General features: G+C 46.4%; 1 protein-coding gene across 6 annotated transcripts in view; it reads left to right on the top strand.

Annotated features, from left to right (window-relative positions):
• LOC126534366 (cytochrome P450 3A12-like) overlaps positions 1 to 13,971 on the top strand; it is a 65,982-nt gene that overhangs the window by 41,123 nt on the left and 10,888 nt on the right. For all 6 annotated transcript variants that reach the window (XM_055072829.2, XM_055072831.2, XM_055072830.2 and 3 more), the window contains 4 exons: positions 10,797 to 11,049; positions 12,014 to 12,144; positions 12,675 to 12,786; positions 12,890 to 12,980. In XM_055072829.2, the coding sequence (XP_054928804.1) occupies positions 10,797 to 11,049; positions 12,014 to 12,144; positions 12,675 to 12,786; positions 12,890 to 12,980 (587 nt within the window). The remainder of the gene's footprint in view (positions 1 to 10,796; positions 11,050 to 12,013; positions 12,145 to 12,674; positions 12,787 to 12,889; positions 12,981 to 13,971) is intronic.

Below are 13,971 nucleotides of genomic sequence, written 5' to 3'. Positions count from 1 at the left end.
CGTGATCGTAGCGCAGTCCGGCCTCTAAAGTTCTTCGTTCTCCTCATCTATTCTTCTTTCTTTTCTACCTGCCTTTCGTATCCATTACATTTCCCCGCAAGCTGACAAAGCCCATGCGGCGAGTCAGGATGGACAAGTAGGGTAGAAAGCCTTCAGGCGAGCACTATTATTCAGCTGAGTTCCGCTTGAACGCGGACAATTGCACAGGAGGCGAGCTATTACGTGAGTGAGTTCGCTCAGGCGGTCCACAAGCACAAATGGGCCTGATTATTGTGACATGAGCTTTTATTGTGACAATCCACGCTTGCTTTGCCGTGTCCAAAGAAGGACCAAGTCACGTTTTTCGAACGATACTTGTACGTGATTGTCGTCGTATCGCTCTTTCGAACGACTTTGCAAGACCAGAGTACGAAGAAGAGCTATTCGACGGGCTTCTTCGATGAGAGACAAAGTCTTCGATACAGAATCGTCATTGTGCAGAACGGAGGATGAAAAGGGTCGAGAGGGCTTCTCGATAAGCTTGCATACAGGAGATAAAATGGGCTATATTTCGTGGTTTTGTGTTTCGCCATGTCATATGCGTAAGTGATGGAGGACAACACGTCATCCCAGTTCTTATGATAGGAAGAGATGTACATGGCAAGCCTGTTGGTCAGCGTTCTGTTGTCGTTTCAACGAGGCGATTGGTCTGTGGATGATACGGCATGCAATGACGGAACTGGGAAGTACACAAACGAAGTAATACGTCATTGGCATCAAGCAGTGAACTGGCGACCAAGGTCGCTGATGATGACACGTGGTGGGTCATCGCGAAGGACCACGGAACGCAGCAAGAAGGCCACCACGCAAGCAGCGCTGGAAGAGGGTACTATTATTTATCAATACCGTAAGCCTTGAAAGGCTCATACAGGAGTGGACATACAAACAGTACAGGCATAGCGCTTTGTTATACAAGGGGTTTGCAGCAAACTCAAACAAAAAAGCAATGGTTACCATCGACGCGCCATGTCAGCAATAAGTAAATATAAGGAAGCAAAAACAACCTATACAGTGCGTACGTCATGTAAAGTGTAAGAAGCAGTTAATACAGGAAAAAATGCATTAGGCTGTGACGTGTAATGTACAAACAGTATCAAGTGTAATGAATATTATCATACCATCCTATGGACAAACGTGCGTAAGAACTAAGCACAGAAAAGTACGAAGGAACGTACGGACACCGGCGTGTGAAAGAAGTTGGGGCAGGGCAATACGTCATTGATAATTTTTGAGGAACGCTCAGCCAAGACGACCACAATGCGGTCATCACTCCGATAATGACTCGAAGGGCAATTCGAGTGTCGATACGAATGAATACGCAGATTGTGAGCAGACGATGTCACTTGGCTGGGAATTCCACAGATCTATTGTTGAAGGAAAAAAAAGAGTATTTTATTGTGCTGCAACGCGAAACCTGTAGTTCCTGCATACCTTGTAAGATGGTCTACGCAGAAAAGTATTGAACGGTTCTTGTTGTTAGATAACGGGAATGAACGTAAAAGGTCCATGCCTATTTGCTCGCATGGCGTACTGGGCGGTGTCAATGACCGCAGAGGACGCGGGGCTGCGGTGGTCGGTCGCTTGTGACGTTGACACTTTTCACAACTAGCGACATAGCGCTTGGTTGTTACGTACATCTCGGGCAAGTAAAAGTGCTCCTGCGTGCGGTGTATCGTTCGTGCGAAGCCGAAATGGCGGGATGTCGCATCATCATGCGTGGTGCGTAGAACTTCGGAGCGGAGACTCTCCGGGAAAACAAGCACAAAACGCTCTCCCCGCCTGATGTAATTAGTTTTCTAGAACAACTTATCACGGGCAAGAAAGCAACCGCTGCCTTGAGAAGTGCGGGCGGCGAGAAAAAGCGGATCGACGATAAGATCATTCCGTTGTTCTCGCTGAAAGTCTGCCGCATCAGGGAACCTAGAAGTAACAGCAGCGAGACAGTCTTCAAAATTTTCAGCATCGCAGTCGGTAGTCGTAAGAGCAATCCCAGAGGGGCAGTCTGTGTCAGAGTGACGACGGCCACTCTTCTACGATACCACAAAATTGTAATCCTGGAGGCACAGCGCTCAGCGTGCGAGGCGACCAGAGGGATCACGCAAACCGACCAGCCAGCATAAAGAATGACGGTCGGTGATAATCTTGAATGGCCTGTCGTAAAGATAACACCAAAACTTGTGTATGGCGAAAAGAGCTGCCAGGTATTCCTGTTCTGTAACCATATCATTGCGTTCAGGTTTGCTCAGACAACGGCTAGCATATACGACAACATGTTCTGCGCCACTATGACGTTGTACAAACACCGCTCCTATCCCGATTCCACTAGCATCAGTGTGAACTTCAGTCGGGCAAGATGGATCAAAGTGACGCAAGAGGGGTGCTGACGTTAGTACAAACCGCAGTTGAGAGAATGATGCGTCACACACTGGTGTCTAATTCAAGGTCGCATCTTGTCGCAAAATATTTGTCAATGGGTAAACGATGTCGGCAAACCGGGGAACAAAATAAGGAAAATACGGGCATAGGTTAATGTATGAGCGAAGTTTTCATGCAGACTGCGGTGGCTTAAGGAGCTCACCGCTTCAATGCTACGAGGATCGGGTCTGACGCCATCCTTGTCGACCAAGTGTCCCAGGACCAGTGTTTGACGTTCGCCAAACCAACATTTTTTTTTTTTAATTTTGAACCAGTACAGCTTTCGCGATGCAGTCGAGAACAAGGCTGAGGCGTTCGTTTTGTTTTTCAAACGTACGGCCAAAGATTACATCATCGAGGTAACACATGCATATCTCCCACCTTAGATCACGTATTACTGTGTCCATGAATCTTTCCAAGGTGGCAGGAGCATTGCAAAGGCCAAAAGGCATAACACTAAATTCTAATAAGCTATCTGGAGTCACGAAAGCGGTCTTTTTCTTGTCGGCAGAATCCATAGTGATTTGCAAAATACCCCGATCGCGAATCAATTGTTGAGAAGTAAGAAGCAGCGTGTAAACAATCAATGACGTCGTCGATTTGCCGTAGCGCATATACATCCTTCTTCATCATTGCCTTTACATGTCTGTAATCCACGCAGAATTTCCAGGAGCCCTCTCTTTTTTCGGATCAGGATTACTGTGGCTACCCATGGACTGGACGACTCTTGAATGACACCTTTGTCCATCATCTCCTTGACTTGGTCTGCAATAACCTTGCGCTCAAAGGATAACACTCGGTAGGGCTTCTGGCGGATGGGGTGTGCTGAGCCGGTATCTATTCTGTGACGAGTGCGGGACGACGCTAAATGAACGGGTGCATCTCCATGCGTGAAGTCGAATGCAGCCTCATCTCTGGCAAGGACCTGTAGCAGTGCTTGGCGTTCCGATGTACAGAAAGCTTTGCTGAGCATGCCAAGAATTAGCTGTTCAGAACGACGATTATCACAAGGAGAGCAAGCTGTAGAGGTGTCCGCAGTTAATGCTGCTATTGCGCAACATGCGGCTTCATTGAAGAGAGTGATTTTCATACCGCGAGGAATGACAACTGGCGTGGCGGAACAGTTCAGCGTCCACAATGTGGCGACTCCTTTCGTCATGCACACGACAGAGATGTGCACAAGTATATATTTTTAGCAGAGTTTATGCGGAGAGGCCAAACTACAAGGTCAACACAATCAGCGTGAACAGTTGTTGCAGAAACACGAACGGGGTTCAGACACCACGTTGGTGCAATCACATCATCAAGAAAACTAAGTGTGTCTGTGTCCCTCTGTTCGCTACACGAGCTTTGTTCGGAATGTGCTGATATAAATAACTTCGTCAACGATATTTCGCCACAAGCACAATGCACGGAAGCGCCGCATTGTTCAAGAAAATCGATACCATGAATAACATCGTGCGAGCAGCGAGAAAAAACAAGGAATTCCGACACAAACACTTTCCCAGCCAACAAAACACTCACAGCGCAAACACCAAGGGGGTGAAGCCACTCGCCGCCTACTCTACGAGCGGTAATACCGTCGTTCCAAGAAAACATAACTTTGTGGCCTGGATGGTTATTGAAAGCGAGGCTCATCAGACACAGTCGCCGCGGCGATGAAAAAGAACGACTCCGAGGGGACGGACGGTGACGGGAGCGGTAATTTGGTTTGCGCAAACTCCGCTCAGATGCTGGCGAATCGCTGCGTCTGGTCTCGTGCGAGCAGCGGTCCATGGGAAGCAATACGGTCGTCCGCAAGTCATATGAAGTACGGGTTCCGGGGAGCGAAAACATCGGTGGTGTCCTTCCTTATTGACGGCCTTGGCACAATACCGAGCTATATGACCTGCTCAACCGCAGTTGTAGCACACGGGAGGGTCGCGGTTCACAGCGTCTTCCTCGAAACGAATGCTAGGCTGCTGGGGGCGGCGAGAAAGTTTGTTGTCATGTGGATAACGTGTGCCTGCTGCTTGCTGAAATCCGTTATATCGGTCATAAGTGACGTCGTGGTAGAGGGTCGGTGCTGTTCTTGTCGGGGCTTGAAAGAAGCCACAGGACCTCGGTGATAAAAACGTGGCTATTCTCGTTGTGGCCGGGAGTCATAAGTAGGGTCTTTGTCGTAGAGACGTGGCTGCTGTCGGGGCGCGAGTTCACAATCCTCAATTCCCCTCGCCGCAGGATACAAGGAGAAGGGTGCCATGCTTGGCTCGAAATCTGGTGGTCGGCGGATGCTATGAGAGCCTGAGTGTGTCACTTGCGCTTGTAGGCTGAGCTCTTCGCGAAATATTTGTCTTATCGTTGATGCAAGATCGAGGAGCGTGTTGCTATCTACGCTCACAACTGTCGTCACATTCGCTAGCCTGTCAAACTTCGGCGTGATCCGCCTCGTCTTCAGTTGCTCTAATGCGCGACAGTGCCGATTCATGTCGGCGACGGAAGCCAGGGTGTCTTTTGCGATGAGGAAACTGTAAACATTTTCCGCACTTCCTTTTAGGATGCACCCGACTTTGTCTTCCTCAGACATTCCTGAGTCCGTCATGCTGCACAGTTTATTACTCCCTCAATGTAGGCCGTGCAGGTTTCGCCTGGCACTTGCGCGCCTTGCATTAGCGTCTGTTCTGCCCTTTTCTTTTTCGTCGCGGAGTCGCCGAATCGCTTTTTGATTTCCGAAACAAATCTGCTCCATGTTGTGAACGTTCCCTCGTGATTTGCGAACAGCACCAACGCAGAATCCGTTAGAAAAAACACGACGTTCAAAAGCTGAGAAGCGCTGTTCAACTTGTTGATGGCACGCACACGGTGATGATGGATGAGCCATTCCTCGACGTCTTCGTCCGATCTTCCGGCGAAGGGACGCGAATCTCTCAGTTGTTGAACTGAAGTGGTCGGCGCAGCAGTTGGAATGGACCGTTGTTCATCCACGTCGTTGGACATATTCAACTCCGTTGGATTCGGTGGGAGTCCAGCAAGGCGACGGCTCCGTAGAAGAACTTCTGGTTCAGCCTCCGTCTTCTTGTGTCGATTAACCTGCACCTTCCACCACAACTGTTACGAAGTGTTCGGACGAAATGGTTTTATTCACAGGAAATTGACGATGCTCGTAGCGTGATCGTAGCGCAGTCTGCCCTCTAAAGCTCTTCGTTCTCGTCATCTGCTCTTCTTTCTTTTTTACCTGTTTTCGTATCCATTAGAATACGTGCTCTATCTTGCTCTTAAACATATCCTGCCATAGAGCCCATCATAAGTTTAATATTTTGAAAATTTTGGAGTGCTGTACATTATAAAGGGAAAAAATGGCATCGGTCAGCAATTTGGCAAGACGCATTACGAGAATAAAGAACCTCTGGAATACATACACAAACACAAAAATAGCAGGATATGTTGTTGAGACTTTAACAGAAAGGAACTATTAAAAATTAGATACTGTAAACGCCTATCAATTACATTACCAATAGTGTTTGCGAAGAATTCTAAGAGACAAATGGAAAGTAAAGCCTAGGTAACAGTCCACCCCAGTATTCGCTCATGTTTCGAAAAGAGGTCACAGCTGGTGATGCTGCCAGGGTACAAGGCTGCCGAGGTACAGCAGGGAAATTATTGAAACATCTAGAAGGGTGACGAAAGGTTGCACGCTGTAGCACAGCTGGTTACCGTGATCCCCGGACTCATCGTATATAGATGCGTGGAGCCTCGTTGCGCGTCGTTTCCGAGAGGTTTCAAGAGATGCGCCGTTTCCAAGAGGTTGTCGAGACAACCTTAAAAACACAAGTTCAAATCTCTAAACACTAAAATATTCTTCGCTATAAGCCAAACCTGAAGCTTACCATCTACACATAGCAGATATAGAAAACAGACTCAAGTCACAGGACTAGAGGTAAATAAGTGTGCAATAAGTATCATTTATTGTGGGAAAACTGATTCTAGGATAGAATACCTGTCATTTTTTCGTATGGATAAATAATTGCACCTCAACGTAATGTGACGTACACATCACTTGGCTCTCCGTGTGCCTCAGTTGTCTAAGTAGGCTATTCCCCGCTAGCCTGGTGCTCGACCACTTGGGATTCCTTTGTGAAAAAGTTTAGGCCCTTCAATGTAGCACAAATGAACAGTTCATGAATATTTCTGTCACAATTTTTTGCTGGCTTAGCTACTATGCGAATTTTGTTGTAACCCACCCTACTGTTCCTCATAAGGGCACAGCGAAACAACGGGTTGCTTTATTATGAGAGTAGAAAAAACTTTTCTCACGAGATTAGAGAAGCATTAGATCAAAAATTACTTTCCTCAATTATTAGCTATTGTTGAGTTAGTTTGGCCAGGTAAACATTACTAGGCAGATAAATAATTTTGGGTAGGACGGTGCGCGCAAGAGAGGACAATGAAGAGGAAGTGGTAGACTGTCTCCTGGAGCTTCGACCTTTGCACACGCCACCTCAATTACCACTTACGTTTTCCCATGTGTATAGTTGTAAATACATTTGTGCATCGGGCTTCCTCTTCGTAACATTCCGTCCAAGTGTGGGGTAGCGACCCAGAACGGCGCTTCGCAGTGGCCGGCGCTTCGGTTCTTCACTGATGTCGAAGGAGACGGGGCCTATTCGCGAACGCCTGCGTCGACAGCAGGAACCTTCTGAGCCACCGATGGCGACAACGTCGACACCTGCCTGGAGATGTATGAGGGGTTAAGCAGCCACAATAAGTGGAATCCCACGGTGACGCTGACGAAATTTTTTTTTTTACTTTGGGGGAACTCCACGAGTGTGGTTTCAAAACCACGAAACAGAACTCCGTGACTGTGATGTCGGCAAGCAGAAGCTGGGACATCTCTTTGGGAAACCACCGAGTCAGAATGTCGTCCCGAAGAAAGGGTTGGTATCATGAGTTCAGACGTCCACCGAAGGCTACTTCGCCTATTTCAAGGCGTGCTGGCATCCTGCCGCAAGGCCGACGCTGAAATTCCGTGGTTTGAAACAGTCGGGCATGACCTAGAGTGTATCACCGATGAAGCCTTGAATTTACTCATCTGTAGGAACTGTACTTCGGGTAATGATGTTATCACATACTTCGAGCGTTTTGAGGAGGTGAAAAGACAGCGAATTTGTCAGTCATATGCACGGCTTCCTAATATCGCTGCAACATCATCTTGTGAAGGCTGACAGGACTCTCTTTCACGCCAGCGGCAGCCTTCAGCGTAGCTGACAGAGATTGTGTGCCGTGATTTGGAGGAGAATGTTCCGCGGCTCTGCACCAACCTGTCAATCACACATGCGTTCCTATGGTTCCCTTTGTTCAGGCTATTGTGCGCCAAGAACTCGCTAACGTAATCTCGCAGTCAGTTTCCACTTTGACCAGTTCCTGGCTAACCAAACGTCCTTCGTTCGCGCATACTCAAAGTCAGTGGATCCCTCGAGGTTCTCGCAATATGGCGGAGTGGCGAACACCGGATGTCTGATCTATTTGCTTCAATGTCGCCGGGTTGGTCACGTCGCCTGATACTGTCGCAACCGTTGGTCCTCGATGCCGTTCTCGAACAGTCCTCGTCGAGACAGCGGTTTTCGCCATATTGAGCCGCAAGCCGAGCGGAACCTGCACGCCATTGACGGTACGACTGCATGACGCAGTCGATCGCCGTCGTCGACCAGTCACCAGTCGCGTTCGCCAAAAATCAACGCCCATCTTCCAGGTCACAACAGTACCATCTCCTGTCGCCGTTATACCGACCTGGGTGCATACCTTCAGAAAACAAAAAAGATGCAGCTTCCGTAGCTGACTCTGCATTGCCGACGTCTCCGCCGAAGCCTCTCAACATGCCGACCAGGCACAATATAGTCGATGTAGGAGCTCACCGTGTATTTTGCCCAGAGCATGTTGATACTGGAGGCCATAACCCGATGATGAGCAAGCGTCTTAAAGTCCTTACACCGGCCGCATCTCGTGCTATCCGGGCCACTAATGGAGCTACGGTTGTTATCCTTGGCATGTGCCCTTCGCGAATAACTATTGCTGGTTTCAGCATTTGCGTTTTATTTGCTGTTCAGGAACAGTGTTCCCATGTGTTGATGTTCGGCCTGAACTTTTTATAGGACCATTCAGCACTGATTAACTGCGCTGCTGGCCTCCTCCAACTCGAGCAGCCTATTTACTGCTGTGCTCCATAATCAGCTGAGCCTCGTTTGTGTTCTGTAGAAATCGCATGGTTTCCGCCTCAAGTCTCCATGTATGTGCCTTAGACGTCCTTCCCATCTGTTCCTGACGGTGACAATGTGCTGACTCGTAATGCCAATGTTCTCCTTCCACGCACATTTGCGGTTCCTCATACCATAGTGACTGTAGCCAGTAGCCACGTATTTCTTCCTGTTTTAAGTTTTGGTTTAACTACGCAAGTTATGCCGAAAGGGTTGTCGCTCGCCAAACGCTTCTCCAATCGAAGATTCCGCCATCTCTGCATTAGATGTACCATGCTTGTCTGCACCCACCTGCTGTCCGATGATTTCCACAACGTCCAATCTCGGCATATCTTGAAGATGATAGCTCAAGACCTGCTTCCCGAAGAGGCTGCAGGTCTATGTCGCGTCCTGGTGTCTCCTCGCGACGTTTTGACTTTGAGGATCACCCGCTGGGAAAGACTTCCATTGTGAGCCATAAGATTGACCCCGGTTATGCTAATCCTGTCCGGCGACGACTTTATCACGTGTCCCACACAGAATGCCTCGTTATTAAAGGTGAAATAGACAATATACTAACCTCATTTACTAATGTAAATGAGGTCCCATATACTAATGTAAATGAGCCCTCTTCGAGTCCTTGGCCATCGCCGGTTATATTGGTCAAAACGAAGGATGGCAGCTGGCGATTATGTGTGAACTACCGTCAGCTAAACCATCTCACGAAAAGGAAGTGCATCCTCTCCCACGAATTGGTCACGCTGTCGACTGCCTTCACGGATCGAAATACTCTTCTTCAATCGATCTCCGTCCGATGCAGTTATTGGCAGATTTCGGTTGATGAACTCGACCGCGAGAAGACCACTTTTATTTCACCGGACGGCATTTACCATCGTAAGGTTATGCTTTTCGGACTTTGGAATGTCCAGGAACTTTCGAAAGAATAATAGACTATCTGCTATAGGGCTATAAGTAGTCAACCTCCTTATATAATATGTACGATATCATCGTATACATATGAAAGCTACCTGAGTCACTTGGCCGCTATTCGTGAAGTCTTTAGGGAGGCTGGTATTCAACTCAAATATTCTAAGTTCTTGGCCATCTTGCTGTGATGCCCGTATACATCCTGATCCTGATAAGATTCGCGCTGTCAAGAACATTCCTGTACCCTGTTCAGCAAAATACAAGTCACAACGGACTATGTTAGCACTTCTTGGTATACGAAAAAATAAAGGAATAAGCTTTGACGGATGTGCCAGTTGAAGTTAACGATAAAAATTTCTATTTCTAATTTACAATTGAGAAGCGTAAACTCTATTTCTCCCATTTGCAGCACCAGCAGGGACTTAAATTACGGATCTCTTTACCACTGAAAGGATGGAAACACGACTAAACCTTTAAGACACCCACAGCTTCCAAAAGAAGATTGCTGCCAGCTATAAACCGCAGAAAAAACGCAACATTTAGTGCGAAAATTATTTGCTTGGTATGAATTGATATCCTTAATTTTTTATCATATCTTCAATATACTCGTTAATAAGTGAAGACGTTAAGTTAGCACTCTAGCATTTACGGCTCACTAGCAGAATTTCAGAGCTAAGCTGTTAGGGGGTTTGCACAACTGTCTTCGTGCAGCTGTACCATGTTCGGAGCAGCATCCTCAGTATCAAGTGCTGAAAAAACAACCGCCAGCTATTTCTTTTGATGTGTAGTTACTACAAGTAAGAAAAGTAAAGGTAGCCTCGCTCATATCAGACTGGACAAGAGTAATTCTTAGCGTTGATTTTTTGTCACTTTAGATTGTTGGTCATAACGCTGCGTTTTACCTGCACCCCGTTGGAGATCAGCCAGGAGTTTGTACAGCTGCTGCAGGAAAGCAGAGATGATGATTTAGGACCACAGCCTCCTAGGAAGTTCCGTATCGGCCATGTGACCAGGGCTTCGATGGTTATACATTCCTAACGACAGCCAGCAAACAGATCTCTACTATTTCCGACAAAGGCTGTCAGATCTAAGGCGCACAACTTTGCTGTCCTCAGTGTATTAGTTGCTGAAGTTGGCACAAGTCATCGCATACTTTTTATGGTTGTGCTAGGGAGGAGTGATAAAATGGCGCCCTTATGCTTTCAGATGATGAGCCACATGGACGACACCACAAATGAGTTTTTCGATATCATCGAGACCCTGCGGCCGAAGCACAAAGCCATCGAGTTTCGGCAGCTGTTCCAGAGGCTTGCGGCAGACGTCATCATTCGGTCAGCGTTCGGCCTAAAATCTAATCTGCAGCAAAAAGGTCGAACCAACAGCACAACAGAGTCACTGTTTCAGGATAGCTTGGCAAGTTTTCAGCAATTTCGTCGTGCGTGGATAAACTTCCTGACTGGTAAGTTCCCAGATTGTATAAATAACTTTGTGGAAACAGCAAAACACACACGTGTACACTGATTGAATTGTTAGCAGGTTGAAAAATGCTTGCACAAATCACCTCAGGATGAGTTTACACTGTTATACGATTAGCACTGAAGCAATGTACCAACACAGCGCATTGCAAGGCCAAAACTGTTCATATATGAAGCGTTTACTACAGTCGCGCTTCTTCGTCACGCATCCCTTATAGATGTTTCGCATCGAGGCATTCTACTCCTTATGGACACACTGCGCCATCTCCTGCCGCCATCAGAAAGCCCACGTGTGGCGCGTGTTAGAGTACACAGTCACAAAAGCTTAGACTAGAATACTTCAATATTATGACGTGGTTTCCACTCCGCAATGGACGCTTGGTTTTTTACTATGGTTGGAAAGAAAGGCCGGAAACAGGGCTGTGTATACACACACACACACACACACACACACACACACACACACACACACACACACACACACACACACACACACACACACACATATATATATATATATATATATATATATATATATATATATATATATATATGTATATATATATATTGAAAGGGGGTTTATTGCAGCTCGTACGCGGGATCGCAAGTAGCGCTTGATCGCGAGTCGTAGGCGTTCGCATCAGCAGCCCGAGCTCGGGTCTCGCGCCGCAGTGGTGGCAGTCCTGTGTGTACAGTCCGTTCTGTCCGTACAGTCCGTATGGCAGTCCGTTCTGTGTACAATGCAGGCAGACCCAAGTGGTGAACGCAAAGGAAGATTTACCTGCTGCTCATAATTTGTGTATGCGGTTAAAGTAACCGTCAATTATTGTCACTCAACACAAACAGCAGAAACAACTTCACTTACATCGATTCTTACAGCGCGTAAGATCTGCAGGAATCTTTCTCTTATTCTAACTTCAACCCGGTGACCTCGTCAATTTCTTTCAGCGTGCTTTCCCGAGTTCACCCCCTTATGGACAATGGTCATATCATACAGTTCGGGGCTCAGCAAGACCGCTACAGACAGGATGTGTGATGAAATTTCTGCTGTCGTAGAATTCCGTCGTGGAAACCACGAGGTAGGTCGTTTCAATCGTGCAGTCATGACTGATGTTTAAGTTCCTGATCCTTCTTCGAAAATACCTATTTGGCAAGGAACTCGACTGCACAAGAACAACCTGCACTAGACATTTATGCCGGCAAGTTGTAGGATTTAGCTTTCAAATAGTTTCGTCTTCCTGTCACTAAAATTATAATGCAGACAATCTCGTTACGCTTAATATTCAGCTTTCAGCGAGATCTGTGAACTCGCAGCATTATTGCCGAATGACACATAAGCAGAAAATCAGATTCCTAACTTTGACAGCCAATGGAAACCAAGGCAGCTAGCTCCAAATCTTACTCATAACGGATAGCTGTGTTGTGGAATCATTAAAGTGTGATTGACCACCAATGAGCGATGGTGCCACCAATGTGTGACACCTTCAAGGCTAACTTACCTAGGGTCGCGAAAGATCAAGTCCTCAAGCGCGACTTCGATTGCACCTGATCTCTCGAAGTCAGGCTTATTAAAAATTTTCATTTAATCGCTTGTTTTCAATGGCTTCAGAAAGACAGAAGCGATCTCCTGCAGCTGATGCTCAATGCAGAAGTTGAAGATGAAGCCCCCATCGACATGCATTTGCTCACAACGTCCGTCGATGCAGATAGCACATATACAGGTAAAGCTTACAGCTGCCCATTTCTCATAACGCATCTGATTATTGCATAAGTGGTTTAATCTTGAGATATCGCAATGAATTCCATCTCTGCTATGTCCTTCAGAGAGCCAGCCTGCCAAAGTAAACAGCAGGAAGAAGAGCTTTCTAACAAACATGGAAGTTATGGCAAACTGCATCTCCTTCTTCGTAGCAGGGTGAGAATGCAAGAGATGGTTGTTTGCTAACTGCTGTATTAAAGGATTGGCCCTCAATATTACAATGTGCTCTTGGAAAGAAATGTCACTTAAAGAAATCGATATATACAGTGTCGCGGTAAAAATTTAAAGACCAACATAACTTCCATTTTTAGCAAGTCGTAAAAGAAGACTGCCCTGTGGTTTTCATGCAAACTATGCTGACTCCAAACGCGATTGATATTCGTAGAGGTTGCAAATTCTTCATTTTGGTTGCGTGTTGTGCGCGTAGTTAATTGGAACAGGTGGATGAAATTGCAAGAACCATGACAACACGATGAGCAATTACGCCACCTCCACGTGGGGAGGGGAATAGGGAGTAAAAGAGAGAGAGAAAAAACATGAGTCTACACGGCACTTTCAAACTGCACTCATTCTGGTTAATCTCCCTGCCTTTCTTTCTTCCCTTCACTCTTTCACTTTAAATTACAACACCCCAAGTGCCTCCAAGTCTGGACTTTTCCTGAAATAATACACTGCCTGTCGGCCTCTGGTGGCTTGCACCTGGAGCTAACATTGTGCACTGCTATATACCAAAGTAGGGTTGCTGTAATCAGTTGCTAATTCGTCTGCTGGAAACACTGTATAATGTATATTAAAAACAATGGAGTGTGAACAACGATCACGGCTGTATGCCCTCCATGGATAACATAAGTGCATGCCTGTATTTCATTATTAAAATTATTTCCTCTTGTGGCCTAAAAAGTTTTGAGTAACATTGTTGTTTGCTCCAGCACTATGACAATATATTACAATTTCTTTACAGCACACGGATAATTCTTAGTAGGTTTATTTACGCCAGTGGCTTCAACTTGCACGCACTATATATATATATAAACCACAGACAATTATTAAACTTACTGTCTGTCACAATGCTTCTATGCAAACATTGTTTGTTCCAAGCAAGGCGAGGATAAGATGCGTCAAACTTCAGATTGTCTCTCCATATTTC

This window comes from Dermacentor andersoni, chromosome 7 (genome assembly GCF_023375885.2).
Source record: "Dermacentor andersoni chromosome 7, qqDerAnde1_hic_scaffold, whole genome shotgun sequence".
NCBI lineage: Eukaryota > Metazoa > Arthropoda > Arachnida > Ixodida > Ixodidae > Dermacentor > Dermacentor andersoni.
The sequence above is the reverse complement of the archived record's forward strand: the minus strand, read 5'-3'. Positions and strand labels throughout refer to the sequence as shown.